The following is a 21664-nucleotide window of genomic DNA, read 5'->3' as shown; positions in this document are numbered from 1 at the left end:
GCTGTACTTTGATCCAAAGCCTCTTTCTCTGGGCCTGTTTCAGCTTTATGTGTATGCATAAGCCCCTCGAGAGACTTGAAATCATATCTAAGTCTTTTTGTTCTTTACAATACCTAGCTCTGTGTCTTAAACACATCCTGTATATAGTTCGTATTAAACAAGTATTGGGGAATATTATTCTAAATTTAGCAATAATTCTGCCTAAAATAGAAGTCAATTGACAGAATTCTTTGGATTGGATGTTGCTGAGAGTAGATAAAAATAACAATTCCTTGGAAATAAATATTCATTTTTACTCAACTTAGAAGAGAAACTATGAGAGAATTGTGCTTTCATTGATTGTATCAGATCAGAACCAGATTTCGTTTGGAGTTTTTAAAAATATTATTTTTGTTCCATTATCCCTTAGTTTTTTTTTTTTTCAATTACCTTAGTTGACACTGTGGTGAGAAGGAACATTTTTATTCACTTGATCAGGGTTGGGTGATGAATCATCAGCAGTTATAAATTTGAATTGACGTTTTAATTGTAGTAGGTGTGGTGAAGAGAAAACAAGTTCTTAAGTTTAATAAACTTGAATTGGCCTTTCTGTTGTAGTAGGTGTGGTGAAGAGAAAAAAAAACTCTTAAGCCAACATCATCCTAAATGGAGAGAGTCTGAAAGCATTCATTCTCCTTTAGAACAGGAACCAGACAAGGATGCCCTTCATCAACACTCTTATTCACCGTTGTGCTGGAGGTCCTAGCCAGAGCAATTAGGCTAGAAAAAGAAATAAAGGGCATCCAAATTGGTAAAAAAAAATTCTTAAAAGTTTGTTTAACTCCTTTTCTCTCCAAATGAGTTTGTCTTTTTTATCTGAGTAATATATGAACTCAGAGAGAGCTATTTTTCTTGTTTTTTCCTTCACATATTCATTAGTATTTTTCTTCACTCATTAGAAATGAAAGTCTTCACATTTTCTTAAGGTTTTAGGTGATTTTTTCGCTGAACAAGAACAAAATAATTTGTTGCTAGTATTGTATTTTGTTTCTTTTTCTAGGGATTCATTTTTCTAATATGTATTTTTTATAATAGCGGTTTGCTGTAGCTCCTTAGAATATATCTAAATAAATAAGATGCTTTTGAAAAAAATGAGAAAAGTCAATTATATAGTCTTATGGCTAGGAAATGCCAGGTGAGACTCTGCTACTAGGAAACCTCTTTTGCAACAAGGAAAAATAACTGATGACTTAATTAATTGGCTAGGAGTTAATTTTCTTTTAAGTTGTTAAGATATCAGGTTATGATGCAAAATGTGTGTTTTGGGGGCTATCATAGGTTTATTCTTGCTAGATCGCCATGCACTGCTAGTATGTAGCATATTCAGTATAAAGCCTGTAAGATTAAAATCAAGAAAATAGCAATTTCTAATCTTTTTCTTAATTTTTAAATATCTCTTTGTTTTTTTTGGTTTCAGGTTATGGATGATGACTCAGAAGAAAAAGAAGCAAACTCACCTTAAAATCATCTGGACTTCTTTGAGCCCACAGAGACGTGTATCTTGATAATATATGCTCTAAGCTTTTATTATTAATCTGCTCAAGAACTTGAGGATTAATACAATATGTCCTTTCTTCAGAGAATGATATAAATATTGCATGTTTGCTTTACCTCGTATGAGTTACTTATAACATCCTGAATCATCTTCTGTACACGTGGATTTTATCCAGGGATATTTTTATTTTTATTCTTTCTTTCTCATAGCTTCTCCTTTGTGTAATGTGTGAAACAGTTTAAGATACATTTTCCCATCTATTTACCTTTTTTTATGGAAGTAGACAGGGAGAATGCTTTTTAAAATATTCTAAAATGGCTTAGCTTTTTGTGAGATGTTTGAAACTATTTTTACTGAAGTTTTAAGTTAGTTTAAAATATGAACTAAACAGAATTCTTGGTTAAAAAAGGTATTTGGCTGGTAGCCCCCAGTGTAGTGGCTCCTAACTTCTTTTTTTTTTTTTTAATTGTGTTTTAGGTGAAAGTTTACAGCTCAAATTAATTTCTCATTCAAAAATTTATACACATATTGTTTTGTGACATTGGTTGTAATGCCCGCAATGTGACAGCACACTCCCCTTTTCCATCCCAGGTTCCTTGTGTCCATTTGTCCAGTTCCTATCCCTTCCTGTCTCCTCTTCTTGCTTTTGGGCTGGAGCTGCCCATTTGATCTTGTATGTTTGATTGAACTAAGAAGCACGTTACTCACGTGTGTTACTGTTCTATAAAAAAAACCCATTGCTGTTGAGCCTGACTCATAGCGACTCTATAAGACAGAGTAGAACTGCTCCACAGAGTGTCCAAGGAGCGCCTGGTGGATTTGAACTCCTGATCTCTTGGTTAGCAGCTGTAGCACTTAACCACTACACCACCAGGGTTTTGTTCTGTTCTGTTTTATAGGCCTGGCTAATCTTTATCTGAAAAGTGGGCTTCTGGAGTGGTTTCAGTTGTGGGTTAGCAGAGTGTCTGGGGGCCATAATCTTGGGTTTCTCCAGTCTCTGTTAGACCAGGGAGGCTGGTCTTTTTATATGAATTTGAATTTTGTTCTGTATTTTTCTCCTGGTCTGTCTTGGACTCTCTGTTATGATCTCTTTCAGAGCGATTGGTGGTGGTAGCCAGGCACCACTAGTTCTGGGCTTAGTCTGGTGGATGCTCTGGGCTCCTAATTTCTTACTAAAAGACAACAACAACAACAAATCATAATGCTGATTTAAAAAAAAAAAAGTTTCCAAAATTGGAGAAAATTTCTATTGATAATAAGAGAGAGCTGAATTGAGAAAAACTGCCCAAGCATGCCGAAGCTTTACCTCTCTCTGAAGAAAGATGAGAGGATGCTTTGGTCCTTCTTCCACTGATTTGTCTTGACTTAGAGATTCATAATCTGTGCTGTGCCACAAGTGTGGGTAGTTGTCTTTCTACCGTTGGGATGCAGCTTTTTCAGACAGCCAAAACAGTGAATTATCCTTCTCTCTCATTTTTCTATAGTAATTCAGAGACAGCAGTCCACAAAAAATACTGAGAAAGGAAAGATGGTACCTGGCAGTGGTACATTGCATCTCTGGAGTTCTGGCCCCTAAAAGTAGAGTGATTAAGACATGGATGGAGACAGGAAGAACTCTAGCAGTTGTGAATGCTGGGAATTGACGTTTTTATTTTTGTGTACTGGTTCACAGACCCAGACAGTGGAATAGGAGAGTTTGTTCCCTGAGCTACTGTAGAATAATTCAGGCTATACACTGAGAATTGCTTTGCAAGCTAGACACATTAACCTGCTTTTTAGTTGAAGCTATAGGAAATAGAGATTGTGGAGGAGATGTAGTTATGACAACTTTTGGATTTGGTCATGAAATAGGTGGGTGAGGTGGGTGAAGATTAGATTATTAGAGGGGAGGAAATCTTGAAACTCAGTGGTGAGGGTATTGGGAAGATGTTCTACAAAAGGGAGCAACCATGACAAACAAAGGGGAAAAATGGGGAAGAACATTCTAGGCATCAGAAGTAGTATAATCAGAATTTGGAAGGTGCAAAGTGTATTTGGGAACTGCAAGAAGCTAAGTGTGACTTGAGTGTAAAGTGGAAGGGCTTAGCTGGAAATGATGCAGAGATAGGCACTGAGAAATACGGAAAGTGTTCTAGATACTCTTGGTTGCTTATTCAACGTACAGTCTCCCCTTTCTTCATTCTAAGAAAGGCCCTCTCAGTTATCAGTCGGTAGCAGTGTGCCGAAGGAAGGTAGGTCCCACCCCAGTCCCAGGGGCAGTTTAGTCTAAACCAGTCTGTCTTAGTTTCTTTATGCTGCCGTAACAAAAATGATACAAATGGATGACTTTAAAGAATAGAAATACATTGTCTTACAGTTTTGGAGGCTAGAAGTCCAAATTAGGGCATTGGCTCTGGGGGAGGGTCGCTGGGCATTCCATGGCATTTCTTGGCTTGTAGAGGCTCCTGCGGGCCAACGGATTTCTCTTTCTGGGCTTGGGTTTCTAGTTCTGTCGAGATTATTTGCTAGGCCAAATCTTGCAGAGGGGTTGGGTAGTTTGCAAATAAGGTATATAAAAATGTTGCCGGATTTGGTTGATTACTATGCAGAATAGGTGACTATGGCCTACCTGATAGATTGGTCAGTTTTGCCATCTTGCTAGTTTCATAAGGACGCATCCTGCAGAGATTGGAGTGGTCTTCACTACCATCAAGAAGAAGAGCTGGGAGTGGAGCACGTCCCTTGGACCCGGGGTGCCTGCCCTGGGAATCTCTTAGACTCAGGAGACAGAGCCGTAACACTGGAGATAGCATGAGACAGCACAAGATGACACAAGCGGTGAGAACCAGGAGACTGGTGTGAGATGGCTATGGTGGGCTCCCTGGCCCACAGAGTGAGGTGGCTGCAGTGGGTTCCCTGTCCCACTGAACGAGAGCTTAGTGCCTTCAGGCAGGAGACTTGCTGATGGAGTGCGGTGCCTCCAGGCACTTGATGGTGAAGCCAAAAGAGCTGTAACACTTGCCCAAGCGGGGCCTGACGGCAGCAGGCCCGGCTCAAGGAAGGCTGGTGGTGGAGGCCCAAGCACGGCCTGCCTGCTAGAATGGCAGAGAAGGAGCTGGGAGCTGACCTGGTTGGAATCTGTTCTGATTGATGAACTGTACCTATTTCTTCCAGATTGATCCTGATCCTGAATCGTAACCCATTACTTCCCTGATAAACCCCATAACCGTGAGTATGGTTTGTGTGGCCATTGTAATGAATGACTGAACCCAGCAGAGAAGTAGAGAGTGCTGTGGAAGGGATAGCTGATGCTGTTGGTAAAAAGGATTGCAGAGCGGAGGCATGTCTGACCGCTGCCTCATAGGCAGCAGCATTGGGCTGATGATGGTGTTGATTCTCCTCTCTCCTCTGAAGTTAGGTGAATTCTGATGCTACTAGCTTACAGTTTCTTACATAGTCTCTTCCCCCTCTCACCATGTGTGTTCGTGTCTGTTCTCTCTTTGTAAGACACCACTCAGAACTGATTAGGTTTATGATCTACCCTACTCTGGTATGACCTCTTTAGCATAACAAGAGAGAACTCCTATTTCCAAACATGATGATATTTACAGATACAGGGTTTAGGACTTCAGCATAACTTTTTTGGGAGCACAGATCAATCTATAATACGGTCATCTTAACTCCGTTTCACTTTGCCAGCCATGAGTCTAAAACCAACTAACCAGTTGCCATTGAGTCAATTTTAACTCCTGGTAATCCCTATTCATGGCAACCTCACATGTGTCAGAAGAGAACTGTGCTCCATAGGGTTTTCAATGACTGATATTTCAGAAGTAGTTTGCCAGATATTTCTTTCAAGGCACTTTGAGTGAACCCAAACTGCCAATTTTCTAGTTAGTAGCCAAGCGCAACTATTTGTGTCACCCAGGGAAGCCTGAGTCGTAGTATTCTGTTGTTAACTGCTGCCAAATCAATTCCAACTCTTGGTGACCCTGTGTGTGCAGAGTAGAACTGCTCCACGGGGTCTTGAAGGCTGTGACCTTTTGGAAGCAGATTGTCAGGCCTGTCTTCCGAGAAGCCTCTGGGTGGGTTCTAACCACTAATCTTTCATTTAGTAGTTAGCGATTAATTGTTTGCTCCACCCAGTGACTCCTTTAGTCATTAGTCTAGAGGGGGACATATGACCCAGCTCTGGCCAATGAGCTGTAACAGAAAGTCTGTTGGAGAGTTCTGGAAAGATTTTCTTCCCTGATTGAGACAAGTGAGAGAGAGTTAATTGTTGGCAAGAAGGCTCTTTTCCCACCCATTCCTTTCCTTCCTGCTTGGTATACTGTAATGTGAGGCTTAATGTTGGAGGCTATTACCCCAGACCAAAAACCAAACCCATTGCCGTCAAGTTGATTCTGACTCACAGCGACCCTGTAGGACAGAGTAGAACTGTCCCGTAGGGGTTGCAAGGCTGTAATCTTTACAGAAACAGACTGCCATGTCTTTCTCTCACAGAGAGGCTGGTGGGTCCAAACCCCCGACCTTTCTGTTAGCAGCTGAGTGCTAAACCACTGTGCTACCAGCGCTCCTGAGGCTACTACAGTCTTTTTTCAATCATGACGGAAAGCCAGTCCACTAAGAATGACAAGGAGGAAAGAAAGAAAGCACCTGGATCCTAGAGGACATTGTTGACCTTTGAGCCAGCTCGGAAACCAACCACTGAGTTTTTATCAAGTGAGATAAATGTTTGTCTTGTTTTATTGTCAGACATTCTGTACTTAAGGCTGATTGTATTCTAACAAAGGGCCTGGTAAATCATGGAGGACTTAGTAAATAATTTGATAGCATTTTTATTTGTAGCATACAGTGCCAAATGTCAACCTTAAAATGAAAATAAGTATTTTTAATTAATTGAACTATGTTTTCAGTCAGATGCTGATTTAGAAGGTGTAGTTTAATCAGGTAATACTTTTTAGTTTTTAATGTTTAAATTATACTTAATTTCCCCCATATAGTCTCAAAGAAACAAAATAATCATTCAATATTAGTCGTATTTAGCTAAAACAAAAATTAAGATTAAAACCCCCCAAAATGTACAAAATATTGTTGCATAAAGTACTCCTGAAAACACTTTATAAATATGGCACATTTTAACAGGTCTTTAAAACTAACAGTACTGGTCAAAAGTAAGCAAGGCTTAGTAAACTTAGGATGAAGCCCTATACAGAATATGATCAAGTGGGAGCAAAACATACAAACATAGCAAACTTTTAACTGAGCATTCAGTATGTAATGAACACTTTTCTAAGTACCTCGCATTTATAAACTCATTTAATACTATGAGATAGGGTAACTATTATTGTCCCCATTTTATAAGTGGGGAGATTTGAGGCACACAGAGGAGTATGTTTTCCATGAGTGGAAAAGCTAGGAATGGGAACTCAAACATTTTGGCTGTAGAGCCTATGAACATTGCTATTATATAATATTCTGCCTTAAGGGAGTTGGGTCCATAAATCCTTCCTGAGTATCCCTACCTGAGGAAGGAGAGAAACTTTCCTTGTCTTCATAGGTGCTACTTTGTAACAGGCAAGAGTATTTTCCATCTCTTCCTTATTCCAGACTGAGCAAAAGCAGTGGTGTGTGCACGTGTATATGTGTCCATTTGTTATCCAGGAATATGCAGCTAGCTGCTCTTTAGTCCAAATGGGAATCTGCATCCTTTTTGGGAAACCCCAGACTCGCATTTTATGCATCCACATCAGAGGGTGTTTAGTCTATTATAACCCCACAAGGGGCTTGCTGTTTAACCAGAAGTGACTTTTGTTTCCCCTGAAAGAAACTCTGGAAAATAGTGCTTATTCTGTTCTTTCAGCTCTAGGAAGCCCCCTGAGTGGTCCACCCTTTATTCTGACTCTCACCGTGCCCTGTAAGACAGAAGTAGTAGGTTAAAGATAATCTCATGGTTTTCAATTTGTTAATTCTTTCTTGGCAGTGGAATGAGTTTCATGGCTGGAAAACTCTGCCCCAGGTTCTGCCTACTGGGAAAATTCAGAGCCACCTCAGACAGAGTATTGAAGAGGGTACTACTTCTAACTGGACTCAGCATTCTTTGTTCTCAGACCTGAGATTTCCTGGTGGAGGAGTCAAGGCCATGTTCACCTGATATAGTGGGCATTGTTTGTGTCTTTTTGGGTGTCCCTTCTTCATTTTATTGGCAACGCCTTCCCCTGTTTTTTGAAGAGTTGCTCCCTCTTCCCCATTCCACATGGCTTTGGTGAATCTGGCAGTCACAGCATCCTGCCCTCTTTGCCACAGGAATAGGGTATATGACCCATGCTGGGCCAATGAGAGTCCCTGTCTAGAATGTGGAAAAAAGAGGATAGAGGAATAACACTTTCCTCTTGAACTATGAGCTATAAAGATGTGATTCCAGAGCTGCTTGAGGGTCATTTCCCTGTCCCTGAGGATGGTTAGAGAGGTGGAGAGTCAGAGTTCTGACTACATTGTTTGTGTCCCTGGATACAGACGTGCCTGAAGCTGTTTGTATCCCCGTCCTTCTAATTACATTAGCCAATAAATTCCTGTCTTAAGCTAGTTTGAGTTTCTGTTATTTGTCACTGAAAGCTCTGTTCTCTAAATTTTTTTTTTAATTTTTATTGTGCTTTAAGTGAAAGTTTACAAATCAAGTCAGTCTCTCATACAAAAATTTACATATACCTTGCTATATACTAATTGCTCTCCCCCTAATGAGACAGCCCATTCCTTCCCTTCACTCTCTTTTCGTATCCATTCCGCCAGCTTCTGACCCCCTGTGCCCTCTCATCTCCCCTCCAGATAGGAGATGCCAACATAGTCTCAAGTGTCTACTTGATCCAAGAAGGTCATTCTTCACCAGCATCTTTTTCTATCCCATTGTCCAGTCCAATCCCTGTCTGGAGAGTTGGCTTTGGGAATGGTTCCTGTCTTGGGCTAACAGAAGGTCTCGGGGCCGGGGTCCTTCTAGTCTCAGTCAGACCGTTAAGTCTAGTCTTTTTACGAGAATCTGAGGTCTGCATCCCACTGCTCTCCTGCTCCCTCAGGGGTTCTCTGTTGTGTTCCCTATGAGGGCAGTCATCGGTTGTAGCTGGGCACCATCTATTTCTTCTGGTCTCAGGCTTGATCTGTTCTCTAAAAATTTAAAACAGATAGATACATACAACATTGGGAAGGTCAGTAAGACCAGCACTGGGTGGGCTAGGTTAGTTTTCATCACCATTTTATCTCTGATTCCTTCTTCCATGTCTTGGCACCTTCTCTCTTCATCACCATATCACCATCCACAGGCCCTTATCTTGCCCAGTGCCATCCAACCAAGGCAATCTGTCCAGGTCAACTTTCCTCCTGACTTCAGAATGTCTTTCTCTTCAGCTCATCAAAACTCCCGTTTCTTCAGTGGCTTTTTCATAGCTGGTATCAAACTAAAAATTCTATAAACAGTTTCACTCTGAAGTATTAATAGCTGATAATGACTTAATATAGATCTCCTGGGGGGACCTGCATTAAATATGTAAGTACAGTAAGGAGTAGAAATAATTTTGGACAAGGGAATTTTTTGATCCCCTTATAATCCTTTTTTGTGGGTGGCTATCTATTTGTCTACAGCTCAGCCCCAACCATTTAATACCTAATTTTTCTTCAAATGCTTCTTTTAAAAAAAAAAAAAAAGGCAACTGCAAAGGTACAAAAGTTGAAAGGATATATATGTCTTTTTCAGGGACCTGCCAGTGTTTTAGTATAGATGAACCCCAAAATTAGATTGTTGAGAGATGATAAAAACTGGCAAGAGTAAGATCCTGAATAACCATGTGTGTGCACAGGAATCTAGATTGGTTCTGCAGGTGAAGGGTGCCCACCACACTGGAACCCGGGGGAACAAGATTTTAGAACCATCACCTTGATATAAAGCTGTGTAGGACTAATGAGGGGGTGGAATCAAAGGAGTTCACTCGAGGGATTTTTCTGAGGCCTTGACTGGTCCTTTTTGTTCTTGCCTTCATTTCTTCCTTCTCTCAGGGGCCCAGCCTGCTAGTTTTTCCTTCAGTATTTGCCACCATCTCCTCTGTCTCTTGGGATACGTTTCTCCACCATACTCCCTCTGGAAGTGGGACGTATGTGCCCCAGCTCCCCATATTTGTGTTATGCACAGGACTTTTTTGATTTTAATAATTTTATTGCTAATTATTGGAATTCAGATAAAGGATAATAAAAATAACAAACATAGGGATGTTTAAAATCTTATACAGTGATTTCAGTTACGGTTCTTCAATCCTTTTGAAATGGCAGTTGAAAGCCCTGATGGCCTTCCAGGCTACGTGGCAGGGAGGACTCAGAGAGCCTTCAGATCTGATGGAGCTAAACGTGTGAACAACAAAATGGACTTACATAAAGAGATGACAGATGACACCTACATACTACCATTACTCTTGTTCAATTAGTTCAGAACTTTTGATTGGGAAAGAAAATCCTTTCTATTTTGTCACATGTTCGAACTAGACCCAGACATCCATTTTCCTTCATAGATCATTTATGGTCTTCCCTTCCAGCCCTTAGTCTCAAAAGGCTCAGCTAGGGCAAAGCTCCTACAGATAGGGTCAGTTAACCAAGGTTCTTCCATATCAGTATCTTGACTGGTACATGGTGACAAAGGGCTCTTTGTTGTGGTAGGTTAGTGAGATTGTTCAAGGCTGGGTTGGGAAAATATTTGTCTTCAAACTTTCTTCCTCTCACCTAGTGCACACAGACATTCCAAATAGCTGTAGAGCGGAGACGGACAAGACATTGACAGTCACTGTGATGGAGTAACAAGCAGAAGAGGAAAGCAAGGAGTTCAATAGATTATTATAGTTTGAACATGGGAACTCTGGTGGTACTGCTGGTATATTCTTTGTGTTTGCTCCCAGTGTATGAAGGAGTTTTTTCAAATTTTGCTTTAGGTGAAGGCTTACAGAGCAAATTAGTTTCTTATTAAACAATTAATACACGTATTGTTTTGTGACATTGGTTGCCAACCCCGCAACGTGTCAACACTTTCCCCTTGACCTTAGAAAACCAAAAAACCCATTGCTGTCAAGTCAATTCTGACTCATAGCGACCTTCCAGGACAGAGTAGAACTGCCCCACAGGGTTTCCAAGGAGCACCTAGGGGACTTGAACTGCTGACCTTTTAGTTAGCCGTAGTTCTTAACCACAATGCCACTAGGGTTTCCTTCCAGACCTTAGGTTTTGCAATTTCCATTTGACTAGCTTTTCTGTCCCCTCCTGCCTTCTCGTCTTTGCCCTGGGCTGGTGTGCCCGTTTAGTCTCGTATACATGGTTGAGCTATGTGTATTATTGTTTTACGGGTTTGTCTAATCTTTGGCTGGAGGGTGAACCTCAGGAGTGATTTTAGTACTGAGTTAAAAGGGTGTGTGGGGCATTCTTAAGCATTGGAGTTATAACTTGACTCCTTGGCAGTATCACTGAGCTCTTACCAGAATTTATTACAGGAGGGTTCTGAGGCTAGTGTGTTTATCCACAGAGCCATTTGTTTCTTGAATTAAGAAATGTGTTGCCTATTAACAAACAGCTCACTGGTTTTTAACTTTGGTGATCTAGGGACCTGCTTAGGGGCCTGAAATATTAAAGGGCTTTCAGACAAAGGAAATACTTTGATTGGTTAAATGTGACATTTTCCAGCCTCTCTCTGAGGCCAGTGATAAAAAGGCACTTGTTTTCCTTTAAGAAAAATTGGAATTCCTTTGCCCACTTGATCATCTAACTAGCCATAGAAGGTCACTTCTGCCAAGAACATATGGCTTATTTCATTGAACGAACATCTTTGATCCCTTTGTGCGAGTGTTTATGCCAGGTGCTGGATATGCGAAGACTTATTCTAGACTCAAGAAACATATACTCTGCTGGGAGACATGAAAAACCATAAAATATCGAAGCATGTTGCTTTAAATGGGGAAGTTAAAAGAATGATGAGAGGTTAACCTGTGTCCCTAAATCGGTTTTGGGGAGACAGAAAGAGCTTTCCTGAAAAGGCAGCATTTAAACAGAGATGGGGGTAGGGATTCCACACAAAATAACCTAGGTGTGCAAAAGATTTGAGAATGTTGGTTCAACTGGGGAACTATCTGTTCAGTGTAAAGGGATTGAGGGTGGGACAGGAGGAGAGCAGCAGTGGGAAGTAAGGCCAGACACCTCAACAGGTGTCTCCAACAGTTCTGTATGCCCTCCAAGTTTTTATCATAGTCTGCAGTCATTAATGGAAACCCTGGTGGCACAGTGGTTAAGAGCTAAGGCTGCTAACCAAAAGGTTGGCAGTGCAGTCATTAGTGGATTTATGATAACCACTTGACTAAAGTTTTCATCTTAGTCTACTGTCAAAATGGATTTATAATAACCATTTGATAGAAGATACCATTTAAATCTTATTAAAGCAGATGCCTGGGTAATAGATTCTCAGAAATGTCATCCCTCTCTGATTCAGTGTCTCTTGGCAGGAATGATGCATTAATTCATATAATTAACCCATCAGGAGTCAAAGGCGAGGCTGTCAACTCAAAGAAGTTGCTACAGTTCTCTCAGGTGGCCATCAGGTCTGGGCCAGCAGAGTTTCTTAAGCCCAGGGGCATACTGTTGTATGGTTGAGCCTTGTATCTTCCTTTTCTAACCACAAACTTGGGGTTAGGAGGGCAATGGATGAGGGTGGATAGGGGTGCTGAGGGCTTTTAGGGGCCGAGATTATTACATAAAGCTTTAGTTAGAACTTGAATTGTCTGTCAACAGAAAGACTGGCGGAACCTGAAAGGTGCTTTGCAGCCGAGAATTTTGATAGCTCTCTCTCCGCACCTCATCCACTTCCTTACAATTTTCCTTAAGCGGCCGTATGTCCCTTTTCAATTCTGATCTGTCTGCCTCCCAAGACCCTTTTTCAGGCCTCTTGCTTTCTTCTTCCTCTTTCCCCCGCTTCGTGGGGTGCCAGGAGCTCGGGGCCTTAGTGCGAGGCGCGCGCCCCGAGGCTGTTTGCTTTGTAAACTATTACAACCTCCTCCTTCCTTGGCTTTTCGTCACTCCCTGCGGGGCCTGGCTTCTTCCTTCCGGACTGCTCGGTTCCCTCCCGCTATTCGCCCCGGGATCGGGCGGCTCCAGGAACCTCAGGCGGAGGCAGCCACTAGCCGGTGCCACGTCGCCGCCGCCAGCAAGCCAGCAGCAGCGTGGGTCTCGGGGGCGGGGCGGGGAGGGGCGTCGCGGGGAGGCGGGGCCTGCAGGTGAGCGGCGTGAACGTGGCCCAATGGGCCGTGCCGGCGGCAGCGGCTGCGGCGGCGCGGTGCGAGCCGAGGGGCGGGGCACGGCGGCGGTTGCTGGTCAAACCCGGGAGCCGGAGGGGTCTGCCGCTGCCTGCGCCGTCGCATCCCCGGAGGGAGTCTTGTCGGCGCCACCCGGGCTTCCAACCCCACAGATCGCCGCAGAGCTTCCTGTGTGCGCTTCCGGCCTCTGCAGCCGCCGGCCTCTCGCTCTGCGGACCGTGCCTCCTGCATCATGTGCGGTAAGGGGACCGGGGGGCGTGTTGCGGGGCGGTGCGGGAATCGGTGTGGGTGCCGCCGAGGCCCGAGGAGAGAGCGGTAGCGGGGGTGTTGAGGGACCAAGTCCGGGTGATGGGCCGGGGCATCCCCCGGTGGCTGCAGGTGTCGAGGTGGTGGTCGGCCTCTGCGTGCGGGAGGAAGGCGGTGGGGGCCCCGAGGAGGACACTTGAGAGGGGGCCCTAGAGGAGATCTGGGGGCTCGACGGGGACGGCTTTGCGCGAAGGGAACCAAGAAGGGAGACGACATCTGTATTGGAAAAGCGGAGAGGGCTGAGGTAACTGGGGTGTGAAGCGGCGAGCCTTAAGAGGGACCACCAGGTAAGTGAGGCGCCTGTGGAACAGCGGGCGAGGTCTCTGGAATTTACGTTATGTTCTTTTAGAATTTACCTTACAACTTGAAAATTTAATTTCTTTCCCACTGGTTCAATAGCAAATAGAGTCATAGCTAGAGCTAAGACAATGGCATTATACGTTGTCTTACTTCCTGCCATCCCGTCTCTACAGAAACCAGTGCTAATCAATAACTTGGTGAATGGGCTTGGTTCTAAGACCTGATTTTCCCGTTGGAGGAGGCCCGGAAATGACCGTGACATAGATTATACATCGTTTATTACTTGCATGTGCACCCATTTGAAGTAATAGGTATGAAAAATATTGGCCTCCATTTAATCAATTCCTTTTTTAGAATAGTTAAAAAATAAAGTTAGGCCCTTTTACTCCATGTTTTGGGACTTAGTCGTTTTATTATTTCCTGAAAGTGTTAAGGAAAGGGACTGTCAGAATAATATCTTACATAACTGATATGCTCTGAAAGTGGTATTAATTTGCCATTGTCGGTAAAAGAATTGCATTCTTAGGTTTTAATTGAAATTTACGACTGACCTTACCCTCTGGAAGAAGGAACTTTTTTTTAAAGGTAGTATGATTGTGATAGAATTAAAGTTATCTGGGGAACAATCTTTGTAGCCTTTTGCAATGCGGAACTGAGCAGAGGTAGAGTATAGTCATTAGTGTATATTTTTCTTGTATTTAAATTTATGCTAATTCAAGCTTCTGAAAACGAGCAGCATGTTTAAATTTAGATTAAAAGAAAACCCTGCACAAAAGCAGAAACACCTGTAAATAACCTGATGAAATTATTGTCATAGAGCTGACTTTTAAAGCAGTTATACTTTGGTTTTGTCTAGTTGCTAGAGTTGTTTCACAAAACACATTATTTAGTTTGCTCCTACGAAGTAGTGAATTTTCAAGCTGGTTAATCCCCAGGATGCTTCATTTTGTGTTTAACTTTTACTGAATGACAAGGTGTGTGTGCCGAGCCAAGTACCTGGCATTCTGGTCACAGGTTATTTCATTATCTTGTTCCAGAAAAAAAGAGGATCAAAAGTATTAGAAAAGAAAAGATCAGCTCTAGTTTAGAAAAGGTTCAGATAAGAGTGAGGCTTTTAGGGTGGAGACTAAGAGTTTTCACATAGCCAACATCCCCATTCCACAGTGTGTGAATTGTGCTAGACCCAGTTTTACTGCTGAAGAAACAGGCTGTAAAGAATAAATAAGGAACTAGTACAGTAAAACATGGGAAACCTGGAAACTGTGTAAGGCGGAAACCTGACAGAGAAGGAAAACTCAAATATTTTCCACTAATACAGAGCAACAGAGAAGTGGTAAGACTGGAGCCTGTCAAAGGCAGAAAACTGTGAGACCCGGAAAAGGAAGGCAGTCCCGTCGAGTTCTGGTTCTTACAGGTTTCGCTGTACTTGGCACTCTGCCCTTTGGAGAGATGGCTAAAACAAGGGAATTGCCTACCAGGAATTTGCTGTCTGATTGGAGGGAACAAGATAAGTGTACACGGAGTAGCTGATAGCACAGTCTTTGTGCGTTGCCATGTTATATACCACAGGTGGAATGAGGCAGGATTCAGACACTAGAGAGCTCTGAGCTCTAGTATCTGAGTTAGACCAGCAGTGCTCCAGATGATGGGGCAGGACTTTTATGCTGAGGAAGTAATGCCCACCGGTAGAGAATTACTGCATCTTGAGAGAGATCTTATGATAGCATATGTTACAGATTGATGAATGGAGGCACAATAAGATGATAAGTCAAGTTGAAGACCTGAAAATAGGGGTTGGTAGTAGTGATTTCATCTCTGATCAGTACCATTTTGAGTTTTGAATGCCTAACTTGGGAACATGCCCTGCCTGGCTGATTGCCTGGTTATTTGCTGCAGTTGTATGTTCCCAGCCACCCCAAGGTTATGGGTAACCCTCTAGTCCCAGTTCTGTCCCAGCCGGTGCACTGTCTTGGGCCAATAGTGCTGTCGGGGTTGGTCTGTAAAATTTACAAATTGATTCTCTTTTTATCTTCCCTGTTGGCATAGTGGTTAAGTGCTATGGCTGCTAACCAAAAGGTTGGCAGTTAGAATCCACCAGGTGCTCCTTAGAAACTCTATGGGGCAGTTCTACTCTGTCCTATAGGGTCGCTGTGAGTTGGAATCGACTTGATGGCAACGGGTTTTTTCTTTTCCCAGCCAGGGATGACTTAGGCTGATCCTGTTTCTTCCTTCTACTAGCTCTATTTTGTTCATCTTAGGAACTTGTTCTACGTGTGTCCTTCATCCTTTTCATTTCCTGCCTGGTTGTTTCAGGAGAAGTGTCACTACTTCTTATGCTTCCTCAATTCCTCTGCTTCTTTTCTTTGTTCCAATAGAGAACCAAAAAGTGACACTAATAATTACTGATGTGTATAATAGACTGCTTTTTTTTCCAAAGAAAAGGTAAGTTTTGAATTGGAATTAGATATAATGGTATTTCATTGAATCTAAGGTGCCATGATTGGGAAATGCACATTTTTTATTTGGGCCACAAAAAAAGAAAACATGAATATCTTAGAATCAATGCCATCAATTTCCAAAGCTTTAGAAAGTATTCTGAAGATGTCTTCAGAATATCATAGGCTCAGTGATCTGTCTGTACCTTAAACTGGTAATGAATCACTAATAGGAAATTACCGGACAATATGAAATACGTGTATACATAAAATACATGCTTGTGAAAGGGTGTCTTGCCCCAAAATTTTAACCTTAACTTAATCAAGCCTTTAGATCTGTCTTCCAGTTTATGGGAGATACAAGGAGTAGGGGAACTGACTAAACCACACCAAGTGGAAGCAATTAAGACTTAGCCAGAAGGTAAGAATCTTGGAGAAGGGGCAGTGAGGGAGACCGTTGTGAATTCAAAGAGACTTCAAGGTATGGCAGTGATCTTGATTAGATCATAAATGAACAAACTAGCTGTAGAAGGCATTTTGGAGGGATAATAGGGAAAATTTGAATGTGAATATTGTACTAGATGATATTAGGACATTATTATCTTTTTAGGTGCAAAAATACTATTGTGATTTAAAAAATTATTTTTTGTTATTGAGAACATGCACAGGAGAAATACACCAATTCAACAATTTTTACATGTACATGAAAAAATATGTAAAAAGTTATTTGTTCATAAGGACATAAATTCAACCAAGCATAGGAACTTCAATAATGTAATTACTGAGTTGAGTTATATTCAGTTTTGATTTCAATAAGGTTTAACAGTCTTTACTGGAAACTGTTGTTGTTAGGTGCTGTCAGATTGGTTCCAACTCCTAGCGGCCCTGTGTACAGTAAAACAAAATACTGTCTGGTCGGTCCTGTGCCATCCTCATAATGGTTGTTATGCTTGAGCCCAATTTACAGCCACTTACTTGAAACTAGGTTGATTGTAACTGAGTCAAGTCTATCATTCTGGTCTTTTCTTATATTTTGCTAAGCAAGGTGATCATAAGTGCTTTGAGTTGTGCAACCATTCTCACCCACATTTTTTGAGTTGTCCTTCCACCATTAACATAAACTCACTGCTGCCGAAGTTTCTCATCCAGTCTTTCAAGTTGCTTTTGTCAGTTTGATCCCATATAGGTAGATCTTAAAAGAGCTCAACGCTCGAAGCAGACATTTCTTACTCGTTAAACTAAACTATTTGGTTTAAAGAAGACTTCAAAACCAAAACTAAACCTGTTGCCTGACACATAGTGACCCTATAGAACAGAGTAGAGCTGCCCCATGGGGTTTCCAAGGAGCGGCTGGTGGATTTGAATTGCTGACCTTTTGGTTAGTAGCCAAGCTCTTAGCCACTGTGCCACCAGGGCTCCAAAGAAGACTTCAGGGGATATTTTTGGTTTAAGGTTTAAATATTTTCTCAGGGCAGTAGTTTGAGGGGTTCATCTAGTGTCCATGGCTCCAGAAAGTCTGGAATCTATGAGAATTTGAAATTCTGTTCTGCAACTTCCCCCTTTTGATCAGGATTCTTATATAGGATCTTTGATCAAAACATTCAGTAATGGAATCCAGTTCTTCTGGTCTCATTCCAAAGAGGGCAGTTGTTCACGGAGGGGTTACCTACACATTACATTTCTTCCTCCTGTTACTGATCGCCTTCTTCCTCTCTTGCTCCAGGGAAAGAGAGACTAATTTTTGTACCTTGAATGGTCACTCGCAAGCTTTTGAGACATCAGGCACTACGCAATCAAACTAGGAGGTCGAACAAAAGCACTAAACAGGATGTTAGGCCAATTAACTGAGATTGTCCCATGAAACCGTGACCTTTTACCAAACCAGGGAACCAAATTCCATGAGATGTTTGGTTGTCTATAAGCAGCCTCAGGAGTTAGTTTCTCTTTCTCCCTCTTTTTTTTTTTTTTTTTGTCATTGTGGTAAATAAATCTATCACATAACTTTTGCCAATTAAGTTTTTTTTATAGGTGTACAACTTATTGACAGCAATTACATTAATTGGCTGTGCAACCCTACCCTTAATTAATGTGGTTTTTCTGTTACTGTAAACCAAAACTCAGTACTCCATAAGCAGTAACTCCCCCTCCCCCCTTCTCCTTCCCTACCGGCCCTAATAAAGTTAATAAACTTTGGTCTGTATACATGTGCCTAATACTATTACCGATTTTATAGACAAGTGTCCTTATATTTTATATATTATTTTGCTTCTATTGATTTTTTTAAAAAAGATTTGATTTTGTTTAAGAGTTTACACAACAAATTAAGTTCCCATTTAACAATTTCTGCACAGTTTTTTCACTGATATCAGTTACATTTTTCATTATTCTCATTCATTCTGTTTTGGTCCTACCATTTCCATTACTCTAGTTTACCTGCCCTCTTCTTTGCTGTAGATAATTTTTGACCATTTGGTCTTCTATAGTTGATTTTTTGTAAGAAGCTTATCACTCGTGGGTGATATTCCTTATTTTATGATCCAGTCTATTATTTAGCTAAAAGATGACTTCCAGGGATAATTTTGGTTAAAGGTTTAAAGTAAGGAGCCCTGCACTCCACTGCTAACCAAAAGGCGGCGGTTCAAATCCACTAGCTGCACCACGGGAGAAAGATGTGGCAGTCTACTTCTGTAAAGATTATAGCCTTGGAAACCTTAAGGGGCAGTTCTGACTTGATGGCAAAGGGTTTTTTGGAAGGTTTGAAGTGTATCTCAGGGAGTTGTCTAGTCTTAATTGGTCCAGTACATCTAGACTTTCTTAAGAGTTTGAGTTCTGATCCACATTTTCTCCCATTCTGTAAGGATCTATCTAATGTGGCCCTGATCAATGCCTTTATTGATTCTTAAAAATATACTCTGAAAATAATAGGACCCATTCACTAGGTTTGCAGTTTTAATTTGGTGGATGCAAATGAGCCGGTGGGAATGGACTCCATGGCAGTAGGTTTGGTTTTGGGTTTTAGATAAAATTGCATGTATAACAAAATCATGGCAGAACATTGTAACAAAGAAACGAGGCCCGAAAGGGAGGTACAGTCAGTAACAGTGGTATTAAAAAGTAACGGTATCAGATTCATCAGCAGTGGTTCTAAAGCGATCAGAGAAGAATCCCCAGACATCGTAGAACATGAAGCTGGAGGTAACTGTAGACATCCTCAAACATCAGAGGGAGGAAATAATCTGACTCTTTTGCTAGTATCTGATGAACAGATGGTTCAAGGCATTTTCTTTTAGGATGATGATAGATCTTTTTAGTCATTTATTTTTTTAAAGTCTTTAGCTTTTGAGTATTCTTCACATCACTGATATTTAGAAGTTATTTATTCCTAAAGATTATTGATAGTATGGTCATTTTTTATTCCATTTATATAATTTTATAGGGCCCTTATGTTACTTAAAATATCTATTTCAGAAAATGTTGTTGTTAGTTGCCTTCGAACCAACCCCTGACTCCTGGTGACCCCCTGTGTTACAGAGTAGAACTGCTCCATCAGGTTTTCTTGGCTGTGATCTTTATGGAAACAGTTCACCAGGCCTTTCTTTTCATGGAGCCAACCTTTCAGTTAGCAGCCAGCCACAAACCACTTGTGCCACCTAGGCTTCTTTATTTCGGAAAACACTTTCCTTTAAAACATACTGCTGAGTTGCTAGGATACAATCCAGAAGTTTGTTGATTGGTTAACTCTGTATTGAATTTGACTTGTGTAAATGGCAGTGAAGGAAGATTAGTGGTCAGCCTTCTGTTGCTTTGAAAGAAAGCTCCCTGCCTTTAAACGGTTTGAAGTGAGGATTTCTGTCTTTCTTAAGGACGTAACTCAGCCTCACATTTTTTTGTACCCTGGACGCAGTTCTGTCGGTGAGGATTTGTATTTTCATAGTTGAATCAGAATTTCCCATTAAGTATTTGTTTATTTGCAGGTATATTTGCTTACTTAAACTACCATGTTCCCCGGACAAGACGAGAAATCCTGGAGACCCTGATCAAAGGCCTGCAGAGACTGGAGTACAGAGGATATGATTCTGCTGGTATTTCCTTTCAAAAAATATTAGGAGTTTTGCATGGTTTTTAAATGTAAATTTATTTATTTTTTTAGGAGACAGTTTAGATTCTTGAGTAATTCCTGTTTTGTTGTTTCTGATAATTGTAAAATCTGAAGAGTTGTTGTGTTTTAGCATGTTAAAAGGGTTTGTTTACATAATTTCAACAGTGTTATTGTTCACATAGAGTGTTGCTTCTTATGGAGATTTTATTCTTCCTTTATTAAAAATATTACTATAAAAACATAAATCATCTGGGCATTTTCATGGCAAAAGAAAGCTGTCAAGGTCTTTACTCTATGAATTATCTTTTTTCTTTCCTGTATCTTTACTTTTTCTTCACAGATTCCATGATTTTGGCATATAAACTTAACTAAAACTCTTCTGTCTTAAATAAATGACAAACAAATAAGAAATAAGTTTTTGCCAACTTTGTATTCTACTCTAGCTCCTTGCCTTAACTGTGTTGGGGGTTCCCAAGACTGCTCCCAGGTTTGGTAATTTGGTAGGAGGACTCACAAGACTCTTTATATAGTTGTGCTCCCAACTTTGAGTTTTTACAGCAGAAGAATGCAGAGCAGAATCAGCTAAGGGAAAAGGCTTGTGGGACAAAGGCTGGAAGAAACCACAAACAAGCTTCCAAGAATCTTCTCCCAGTGGAGTCACACAGAATGTGCTTAATTCACTGAGCAACGAGTTGTAATAACTTACGTGAAGTATCGTCTACATGGAAGCTCGTTATTGATTCAGTATCCAAGGTTTTTATTGGGCCTAGTCACATAGACACCTCTGTCTAGCATGTACCAGAATTCCCAAGTTCCAGCAGGAAAGCAGATGCGCAGCATAAATCGCAGTGTTTGCACAAACAGTTCAGGTGCAGTAAACCCCTAGCTGAAATCCAAGTCCCGGACACCAGCCGGGGGCTAACCTTGCAAGCAGGCCGTACTAAGGGTCGCTGTCACAGGCGTGCTATGTACACTCTTCTCTGCACCCTTAACATTGCCAGATGTAAAGGGCATCTATCTTTTTTGACTTTCCTCCGTAATGGGTGCTGTTAACCGTCCCTTTGTTATTAAAATTCTCTCTTACTTAATTTCTCTGACAACACATATCCTCTTCTAAGATGCTGATTAATTCTTTTGTCTCTGCTTTGGGAGCTCCTGTTCTTCCTCATATTGCTTAAACATTAATGTTCTTCGAAATTCTTTCCTAGCCCTGAATTTTCTTTTAGAATTTCTTTTTTTTTTTGTATTTTCGTGGGTGAGCTCTGACTTCATTAGCTTCCTATATGTTGGTAACTTGCAACCTCTACCTCTAAACCAAATGTATTTCCCAAGCTGTAGGTAGATCTGTATTTCCATCTGCCTCCTAGAAATTCCTTTATACATAGACCATGATATCTTCAACTTTTTGCTCAGGATTGAACTGAATATACTTGAGTTCTCACCCCACTCCCAAGGCGATATCCCAGACTTGACCCACCTTCTGAATCCTCATTACCACAGTTTAGTTCAAGCCCTCTTCCTTTTTTGCTTTCCTATTTTGCTTTCCTATGGCTGTAACCTCTGACAGCTGCTTTCCTCCTGTGTCTCCCCCTCCAGTCCATTTTCTCCATTGTTTCCAAAGAGAGTTTTCTGAGAAAACATTTCGTCATATCACTTCTCTGCTTGGAGCTTTTCGGTGCTTTTCCAG

At 41.3% G+C, this 21664-nt stretch overlaps 2 protein-coding genes across 9 annotated transcripts in view; both read left to right on the top strand.

Annotated features, from left to right (window-relative positions):
- NFU1 (NFU1 iron-sulfur cluster scaffold) overlaps window positions 1-19956 on the top strand; it is a 63549-nt gene extending 43593 nt beyond the window's left edge. For 3 of the 7 annotated variants that reach the window (XM_023552720.2, XM_010593626.3, XM_064268681.1), the window contains 2 exons: window positions 1457-6235; window positions 7497-12749. In XM_023552720.2, coding sequence (XP_023408488.2) covers window positions 1457-1501 — 45 coding nt within the window. In that variant the 3' untranslated portion in view covers window positions 1502-6235; window positions 7497-12749. Of the gene's footprint in view, window positions 1-1456; window positions 6236-7496; window positions 12750-19852 lie in introns of those variants that run through there. The other 4 variants (XM_064268680.1, XM_064268679.1, XM_064268678.1 and 1 more) reach the window with 4 other exon arrangements.
- The window catches only part of GFPT1 (glutamine--fructose-6-phosphate transaminase 1), a 57505-nt gene continuing 48724 nt past the window's right edge, over window positions 12884-21664 (top strand). For both annotated transcript variants that reach the window (XM_064268675.1, XM_010593623.3), the window contains exons 1-2: window positions 12884-13076; window positions 19853-19960. In XM_064268675.1, the coding sequence (XP_064124745.1) occupies window positions 13070-13076; window positions 19853-19960 (115 nt within the window). In that variant the 5' untranslated portion in view covers window positions 12884-13069. The remainder of the gene's footprint in view (window positions 13077-19852; window positions 19961-21664) is intronic.

Source organism: Loxodonta africana, chromosome 15, assembly GCF_030014295.1.
Source record: "Loxodonta africana isolate mLoxAfr1 chromosome 15, mLoxAfr1.hap2, whole genome shotgun sequence".
In the NCBI taxonomy this organism is placed as follows: domain Eukaryota; kingdom Metazoa; phylum Chordata; class Mammalia; order Proboscidea; family Elephantidae; genus Loxodonta; species Loxodonta africana.
Note: the sequence above shows the minus strand (reverse complement) of the source record. Positions and strands in the feature narration are given on the sequence as shown.